At 54.3% G+C, this 9,293-nt stretch overlaps 1 protein-coding gene across 4 annotated transcripts; it reads left to right on the forward strand.

The window, feature by feature from the left end:
- The first annotated feature begins 279 nt into the window (after nt 1-279).
- Nucleotides 280-7,082, forward strand: SOCS2 (suppressor of cytokine signaling 2). 4 transcript variants are annotated; one of them, XM_060195537.1, is made up of 3 exons: nt 280-331; nt 3,080-3,461; nt 5,583-7,082. In XM_060195537.1, exons 2-3 carry the CDS (start codon nt 3,323-3,325, stop codon nt 6,038-6,040), a joined length of 597 nt encoding a protein of 198 aa, XP_060051520.1. In that variant the 5' UTR covers nt 280-331; nt 3,080-3,322; the 3' UTR covers nt 6,041-7,082. The 4 variants fall into 4 exon arrangements, with proteins under 4 accessions (XP_060051520.1, XP_016043672.1, XP_060051519.1 ...); XM_016188186.2 differs by lacking the exon at nt 280-331 and adding an exon at nt 1,388-1,672; XM_060195536.1 differs by lacking the exon at nt 280-331 and adding an exon at nt 1,792-2,328.
- The last annotated feature ends 2,211 nt before the right edge of the window (nt 7,083-9,293 follow it).

The following is a 9,293-nucleotide window of genomic DNA, read 5'->3' on the forward strand; positions in this document are numbered from 1 at the left end:
TCGAGTAGCTTTTCAAAAAAAAAAAAAAAAAACAAAAACCATCGTAATTTTGGATCCGGTTTTCCCGTGAGTGTGGATTTTTCTCTTTTTTTTTCATATATATATGTACATATATATGTATATATATTTTTTTTACAAAGTAGGCCACATTTAAAGTAGGTCACACTTCCGGGGCCGGCACGTCGGCAAAGACGAGTTTCAGCTGAGGCCAGGTGGCCTCCGACCAGGTGAGGAGGAGGCCCCCAGGCAGGGACAGAAAGCACCCGGGCGCACCCCCAGCCCCGGGGCGCGCTGTCCACCCGCCGCCCGCAGGCGCGGCCCGGGAGCGCAGGTGAGCGGGCCCCGCGGGGTGGGCGCAGGTGAGCGGGGCGCGCCGCCCACAGGCCGGAAGGGGCCCTGGGAGCGCGGAGACCGAGCAGGGGCGGAGCGGGGCTGCGGGCCGGGCCGCCAGGGGAGGAGACCGCGGCCGCAGCCACTGAAGGAGGCGCGGCTCTGCGCCCTCTAGCTGCCATCGCGCACCTGGGTCTCGGGGGTGGGGGTCGCTTTGGGCCCCGGTCCCCGCAGCTTCCTCAGCCGGGGCTGCGCAGGGGAGACCTTGCCCACTCGCAACGGCGCGGCTCAGAGTGTGCAGTGAGCAGGGGCGCGCTTGCAGAAGGCGCGGAGGGTGGTGGTGGGAGAGACAACCCTCCCCCGGACATACATACATACACCCCACGAAGGCAGAAGGGGGACAGGGCTTCAGTTTTCTATCCACTCTGCAAAGGGGCGGGGGCAGGGGCCGGCTGCCCAGACAAAGGTCCCCACCTTTCGGGGAGGGGGAGCCGACTGCGGGTGGGGAGGCTTCTCTCGCGAGTATCCCAGCACTTCGGGGTGTGTATGTGTGTGTGTGTGGGGGGAGGGGGTCTCCAGGAGGGCCGGGTCCCAGGCGTGGACGGAGGGGTGGGGGTCCCCAGGAGGGCCGGGTCCCAGGCACGGACGGAGGGGTGGGGGTCCCCAGGAGGGCCGGGTCCCAGGCACGGGCGGAGGGGTGGGGGTCCCCAGGAGGGCCGGGTCCCAGGCGTCCACACTGCCCCGGCTGGGCAACCTGATCCCCGGGAGCGCGCAGAGCCGGGCGGCAGAGCTTCTTTAACGCGGCTGCGGGGGCCGCGGTCACGTGCAGCGGATTCCTGGAAAGTTCCTGGAAAGCGGCCTCGGCGGCGGCCGGGCGGGGCGCGAGCGAGCTAGGGAGCGAGGAGCCGGGGAGCGGGGAGCTGGGAGCCGGGGAGCCGGGGAGCTGGGAGCCAGGGAGCCGGGGAGCCGGGGATCCTGGGAGCCGGGGAGCGGGGAGCGGGGAGCTGGGAGCCGGGGAGCCGGGGAGCCGGGGAGCTGGGAGCCAGGGAGCCGGGGAGCCGGGGAGCCGGGGAGCCGGGGAGCCGGGGAGCCGGGAGCGAGCGCGGCCGCGGGAAGGAGGCGGGGAGCGCGCGAGGGCGGGAGGGCGGCGCGGCGGCCGGGGACACGCGGTTAACTCTTGCCAAGTCTGGGCGCCGCGGCGCGCGGGCCCCCGGCTCCCCCCGAAGCATGAGCCTCCTCGCCCGCCGCCTCCGGCGCTGCGCGGGCCCCAGCCGCTCGCTTTCAGGAGTCCCCACGCCCGCAGCCCGGGAGCCGGAGCAGCTCGGGCTGGGGCTGGCGGCAGGTACGGGTCTCGGGAACCTCCAGGCTCCGCCCGGAGGAGGGTCGCTGCGGGTGGGGGGATGGGGGCCGGGTGCGGGGCGCGCCGGGGCGCGGCTGTGGCTTCCGCAATGCAGAGCCGCGGGGTAGAGAGTTCGAGCCCCGAGTCTGCCCCGCGACCGGGCGCTCCTCCTCCTCCTCCTCCTTGTCGTCCTCCTCTGCTACTCGGGAAGCGTCTAGATTTCCCCCTCCCCCCCCTCCGCCCAACCTTCCTAAACCACCTTCCAGATCAATAAACCGCCCAACCACCTGATCTGCTGTCCGCCCTCCTGACTCCTTCCTCCCTTTTTCCTCCCTCCGGCCTCTTGGGTTACAGCCCGAGGGAAACCCGGCGACTGGCTGGGGCGGGGGCTGCCCGGAGCCCGGGAGCCCGGGGCGATGGAGCCGAGTCGGGGCTTCTGGGCGCGCTCGGCACCGAGCACTCCGGCGCCCCCTGGCCTCGGAGCACGGGGCCCAGAACATCGCCAGCCTCTGTCCTTCCTGCCCCAAATTTAAAAGTCAAGGGGGGGGGGGGTTTGACTCGGACCGACACCCCTCCTCTCCCAGGCCCCTCCCGACTCCCCCGCCCCATGTCGGCTGCGGAGGCCGCCCGGTGCAGAGGCGGCGGCGGCCGAGGCCGAGGTAGGGGCTGGGCGCTGGCGGTCCCGCAGGTCGGGCGACCGCAGCTCTGCGCCCCCGGGAGGCTGCGCGCTCCGGCGGATTCCTCGACAGCGCCCGCGGCGGCTGCCCGCGCCCCCCCTCTGCCCCAGGCCCGCTCCGGGAAGCCGGGGGAGGGGAGCTACGCGGCTCCGGGCCGCAGATGCGGTAGTGCCCGCGCCCTGGCGCCCGGGGCTGCGGACTCCAGGGCTCCCGGAGCGCATGGCTTGCGCGGGGCGCTCCCTCCCGCGGACTCTCCCGGAGCTGCGGAGTTTGGGACGGCAGTGCCAGTCGGAGCGATCTCTCCTCCCCTCCCCCCCTTTGAAATTGGCCGGCTTGTCCTTGACTGGGGCCTGTCCAGCACCCTACCCGCAGGTGACTCCGCTCTCCTGGGAGGCCACTCTGCGGCTCCAGCGCAGCCCTTGGCCGGAAGGCACCCAGCTCCCCACCCTCATCCCAGACCACCCCCCACACACACACACACACACTCCGACGTCTTGGATATTCTCCCTCTCTCTCTCTCTGTCTGTCTCCCCCTCTCCCTTTCTGCCTCTCTGCCTCTCTCCCCTTTTCTCCAGAGCTGGGCCGGGGCATTCACTGGATGCTTTGGGGGGTTAAATGGTTTGGGAGCCTGGACGTGGAGGAGTCCCGGGATTCTCCGAGTTTCTGTTTCTTCACTCACACGGCCGCAGGGGTCCAGTTCAGACTGACACCCCCTCCCCCTTCTTCTTTGCAGGCAAACTGTGGGTGACGGTGCCTGTGGGGGACTTTGCCGCCGGTGGCCCAGGACGCCGGAGAGGGAGAACCGGCGACTCCCATTCTCCCATCCCTCCTCCACCTCCACCATTTCCGAGACCACGCAGGGACGCGTTTTGGGGTCCCCGCTGACTGTTTGGGGGGGGTCCCACGAAGGACGCGCGCTCCTCGCAGCCCCCCAGCTCGGGCGGCCACCTGTCTTTGCCGCGGTGACCCTTCTCCCATGACCCTGCGGTGCGTCGAGCCCTCCGGGAATGGCGCGGAAGGGACACGGAGCCGGTGGGGCAGCGCGGGGTCGGCGGAGGAGCCGGTGCCCGAGGCGGCGCGCCTAGCCAAGGCCCTGCGGGAGCTCAGTCAAACAGGTAGGGCGCGGGCAGCGAGCCGGGCTGGGCGCCTTTCGGGGCGGCCGGTGTACCTGCGAGTGGCGAGAACGTGCGAGGCCAGGAACCGGGCGGGGTGACCCCTCGCCGCCCGTCTCAGCCGTGGGGCAGGAGGGCCCGCGCTAAATTTTACTTGGCCCGCAGGACTCAGGATCCTGGGGAATGCCAGAGGAAAAGTGATTTTCGAGGGGGCGCGGAGGCCAGGGGAGGGTGATGCGTCGGGGAGGACTCCTCGGCACTGGGGACCTTAACTATTGTGCTCGGCTGCCCGGAGAAAGTGCCCGGCGGCGCCCCCTCCCCCGCAGCGGTGCAGAGAGGAGCGGCCAGCGGCCAGCGGGCGCGGGCGCGGGAGCTGCCGGTCGCTCGCTACCAGCGCGCCCGGCTCTACTGCGGGGCCGCAGACGCCGCAGCCGGGAAATCTCGGCGGCCAGATTCGGGGACAGACAGACAGACAGACAGACAGACTGCCACGCAGGCGGCTGCGGCAGAGCCGGGAGAGCGCCCCGGGAGAGTCCCCGCCGAGCGCGGCCTGCAAACGCGGGCGCGCCCCAGCTGCAGCTCGTTCCCAGTGCGGTCCTGCGCCTTGCGCGCCAGGCGGTGGTCTCAGGGTTTCCCCCCAAAAGAAGAAAAGCTTAATCAACGACAGTCACCACTGTTCCGGCAGCCCACGCAGGCTTTCAAAAGCCCGGATCCTATGAGATTACGTTTGGGGCGAAGTGGGAAGTTTTTGTAACTACCGGGTAGTTGCCATTCGGGTCTTTCAGTGTGGGCTGGGGCATAGCTTTCCTCAGCGAGGAGAAAAGACAGATTGCAGGTATCCCGGCAATTGTGGGGACTTTAGGTGGTGGGTGGGTGGGTGCCTTTGGTCACATTTCTCAAATGCAGACTCGTCTTAAAAGTCTTGTCTGTAAAAGGGAGGGGCCTGAGATGGTGAAATCGTCAAGGCCGGGGAGCCTGGTGATTGTGATTGCATTTGGATTAAGTCAAAGTCCAGCAGAGTGCGGTGGGGATTGTAAACATGAAGCTATCCATTGGGGTTCCCCTCGCTTCTCGATGACTTGATAAGGCAGTTGTAATCAAAGCAGCAAACAGAAACGGTTGAATTAGAACCGGACTTTAAAAAGAACGGGGGGGGGGGGGTCGGGCAGGCGGTGTCACACCTATTTCAGTGCACACATTACAGTGCTACAAGGACCCGGGTTCAAGCCCCTGGTCCCCACCTGCAGGGGGAACTTCAGGGGTAGTGAAACAGGGCTTCAGGTGTCTCTCTCTCTTTCTCTCTATCTCTCTCTTCCTCTCAATTTCTCTCTGCCTCTATCCAATAATAAATAAATGAAGAAACTATTTAAAAAAATTTTTTTAAGAAAAGAGAAAAATGTAAAAACCGACCACAGCGACAAAAGGGTAGCTAGCGGTGCTTTCCAGGGCTCTGAAGAGAGAGTGAGCTGGTACTTCACAGTTCGGGGGAAGTGGCAGCACCAGTGCCTGGGGATTGAGCTATTTCTGTTTTCACTGTGTTCCAATGACTGGAGTTGGGACCTCCACTGTGTTCAGAGCCTGTCTGAACTGCCAGCTTCGGGTCTATTTCTAGTTTACTTTAAATCTCCAGTCGTCCCAGAAGCATCAGGCTTTGCCAGCCAGTGTGGCTCACAGCAAATATCCTTTTGCTCCCCTAGGAGAAGCATCTCGAGAATTTACAGAGCAGCTACAGAAAGTTATCTTTTGAGAAAGAAAACTAGCTCGCAGTTTGCATTTATAAAATAAAAATGGACCCAAGTTGTCATTCAATTCCTACTGAAAGTATTGATGGTAGCCTCTGCCAACTTTTCACTCGCCCCCACCCCTTTTTAGAAGTAGAAAAAACTAGGGCAGGGTAGCTAGCATAATGGGTATGCAAACAGACTCCCATGCCTGAGGCACCAAAGTCCCAGGTTCAACCCCCTGCACCACCATAAACCAGAACTGAGCAGTGCTCTGGTACAAAAAAAAAAAAAAAAAAAAAAAGTAGAAAAAAACGATTGCCAAGTACCTAACTTTTTTTTTTTAATTCCTTATAATAACTACTTTACCTCTCTTCTTTTTCTTTTTGAACTAAAACCCCAGGTTGGTACTGGGGAAGTATGACTGTTAATGAAGCCAAAGAGAAATTAAAAGAGGCACCAGAAGGAACTTTCTTGATTAGAGATAGTTCACATTCAGACTACCTACTAACAATATCTGTTAAAACATCAGCTGGACCAACTAATCTGCGAATCGAATACCAAGATGGGAAGTTCAGATTGGACTCTATCATATGTGTCAAGTCCAAGCTTAAACAGTTTGACAGCGTGGTTCATCTGATTGACTACTATGTTCAGATGTGCAAGGATAAGCGCACGGGCCCAGAAGCCCCCCGGAATGGCACTGTCCACCTTTATCTGACCAGACCGCTCTACACATCAGCGCCATCTCTGCAGCATCTCTGTAGACTCACCATTAACAAATGTACCGGTGCCATCTGGGGACTGCCTTTACCGACAAGACTGAAAGATTACTTGGAAGAATATAAATTCCAGGTGTGAGTGTTTCTCTCTTTTTCTTAACACGCCTTGTGTAGAATATCTCCAAATGCAGCTATATGTAAAAAAAAAAAAAAAAAGAAGAGAACCAAAACTTGACTGCTCTCAATAACTATATGGAATTCTAAGTACAGCTGAAGTCAATCTAATTTAAGTGTGTGACAAGGTAGCTAGGTATTTAAAGCCTCCTTCACCCCCACCCCCAATATCCCCAATCTTTTTATCAGAGTGATGCTTCCTTTCGTAAGGCTGACCAAGACCAGTCAATCCTTTTTAAGTGAAATAAAAAATAAGATGTCCCAGTGAAAGGCAGAAGGAACCTTTTTATCAGAATGCCTTGTCTTTTTTGAGGTTCATTTCTTCTAGGCCAAAGGAAGCGCTCCATGTAGGAGAGGTGGAAGGAACCAGAATGACACAGGCTTAAAACTCCAGTGTTATGTGCCTAGTGATCAGAGTCTAGTTTAGGACACTGCCTATCTTGCATTCTGGTGTACCTAGGAGTTTTGTTAAACAGACATATTTGTGTGTATTTATTCCTTCATTTTATGCAAATAATCAAATCAACCAAAAAATGATCATGAAATCCTATATTTGTCTTTTTACTACATGTATGAACTCTCTCATGTGAATGAGTACTGTAGTAATCTATTTTAAGGGAGCCTTATTCCAGAAATACTTCACACTGGTGCAAACAGAGAAGACTTTGTCTTTCCCTTTAAGGCTAAAGACAAGAATGTCATGTTATACAGGTGCAACTCAAACCCTGTCAATAAAACCATGTAGATAATAGACATTCTATCCTTGAAGTAGCTGTGTCCCAACCTGTTGACACTGACATTTTGGAAATGGCTTTAGAAATTTCCGAGTTGTCCTTGAGTTGTTTAACTGTGGACATCAGCAGTTGTCTCCCTTCTACCATGTAGAATCCTTTGACTTAATTTTCTTCCACATATAAGGGGACTGCCTGTTTTTCAAAGTGTTTATTTACTGCTGTTACTATTTGACTAGAATGTATTAAATAAATAAAAAAAAACCCTTGACTTTTGTGAGTTGCACTTATTTGAGTTATAGAGAACACACTCTTTTTTTTTTTTAAAATTCCCTTTTGTTGCCCTTGTTGTTTTATTGTTGTTATTGATGTCGTCATTGTTGGATAGGACAGAGAGAAATGGAGAGAGGAAGGGAAGACAGAGAAGAGGAGAGAAAGACAGACACCTGCAGACCTGCTTCACCGTCTGTGAAGTGACTCCCCTGAAGGTGGGGAGTCAGTGGCTCAAACCGGGATCCTTATACTGGTCCTTGCACTTTGCGCCACCTGCACTTAACCCGCTGCGCTACCGCCCGACTCCCAGAGAACATACACTTTTGTAGTAATGAAGGGTTGTGACAAAAGCATAGACCGAGCAAAGTAAGCCAAATAGTTATCAAGAAGCACAATATCAGCTGTTCCTCTCAAAAGTTATGGGGCCACTTTTGGCCTCTGTATTTTGGAAAGCATGGTTTAGAAACTATAAGAATTGCCAAATGGTCTGATTTTTTTTTTTTTTAACAAGTCAACTAAGTATTTAATACTAATGTCCTTTGTGTCTTCAAAAACATGAGTTAGGAGCAAAAATTGTGACATAGTCTAACTAAGCTGAGTAGGAATAATACACGAAAAACATGCCCGTTCTCTGGCCACTCATTTTTTTTTGCCACACGATGGCTATTGCAAATAGACCATCTTTCTCAGTTCCAGACATTATTTATTTATTTTGCCACCTTTAAACACTTTTTTCCTACACCGTTATATACTGTAGTGGAAGATGGTTTTATACCTTGAAGAAAACTATTTTATTCTGCTTGTCCCAACAGTTGAGCTACACACAAAAGATTGTGCCTTAGGGAGAATTTATTTGTAGCTTAAACTTTAAAGAATAACTATACTTTCAGGGTCTGGTTTATGGTGGGCTGATAATCTTTTCGTGGTGAGGTTCAGATTCTGTGTTTTATTTACCTTCTCCCCCCCACTAACAAAACAGTTGTCTGGTTTGGATCATTTTGATTTTTCTGTATGGCCCATGCCCATGAATTTCTAAGGTCTTTTACACCTCCAGTCTCACATTTCCAAGCCTGTGCCACTTCTTGGTTCTTGAGAGTGAAGCACAATAGCAGAGGGTGAGTACCTGAGGAACGCTGGGGAAGTCTACATCACCCTAGCAAGTGATTCATTATGGAAAAAAGAGAGAGAGAGAGAGAGAACACAAAAAAGCATCTCTGGAGTGTGCTGTGGAAGTATTGCCTTACCTTTCAATCTTCCCTATCAGGAGACAGTGAGACAAGTATTAACACTTATTTAGTTTTGACTTAGTTTGGTTGATTTTTTTTTTTTTTTTTTTTGGTACTTACTAGCATCGTGTATTTATTGAGTTGATTGTGTACTATAGATTCTCTATCAGCTTTTTACAGGCATTATCTCATTTAATCTCACACCAAGCAAATGAGCAAAGCACAATGATGACAGGAAGTGTGCCTTCTGATTTGTGAATGAGGAGATGTTCTAGGAATATCTGACCCTTTCTATTCCCGGAGAAGAATGACAAAGAGTAAATTGCTGCTATTTCTACGTTGATTCAGATGAGTAAGTTAGAGCAGGCTTTAAAGGAACCCACCCCAGCCTTTTTATTGTGGCCTCAGCCAGAAAAGTATAGATCCCGTCATCAGTGTTCTGCTCTGTGAGATTCTAGTGAACTTGACCTAGTGTTTATTTTCCCTGGTGTGAGGGATGAGTGGGAGAGGGTTAACTGTCTTGATGGCTAGTAAATGGTATCACCTACCAATTATTGGTAACCCCATTTAATGGATGGCTGAATAAAGAAGTTAAGATGTATGCTAGTCTAAATTATCCTCAGTAGGGCTAGGCTATTGCTCCAGTATTCTCTTTCAACTGAGGTCCTGGGAAGGGGTAGATATTACTCTTGTTTGGTGAGAAAACAGTATGCGTTCTCACGGACTTAAAATTTTTTTTGATTAGAGTTTCCGTCATGAGCAGAAATGAAGCAGTCGCATTTTAACCTTCGATTACAGTGGGCACTGGAAAGTTTTAAGGATTTGAAGAATTTAAATCCATTTTATGAGAGAAGAGAAGCTCAGTAGGCACAGTATAGCAATCTCTTCAGCCGTGTCAGGTTTGGCTGCGAAACCAACACCCTTCCTGGATGCTGAACCTAAGGTTTTGTTTGTTTGTTTGTTTGTTTGCTGGCTGGCTGGCTTTCGA

Source organism: Erinaceus europaeus, chromosome 7 (genome assembly GCF_950295315.1).
Source record: "Erinaceus europaeus chromosome 7, mEriEur2.1, whole genome shotgun sequence".
NCBI classification, from domain to species: Eukaryota; Metazoa; Chordata; class Mammalia; order Eulipotyphla; family Erinaceidae; genus Erinaceus; species Erinaceus europaeus.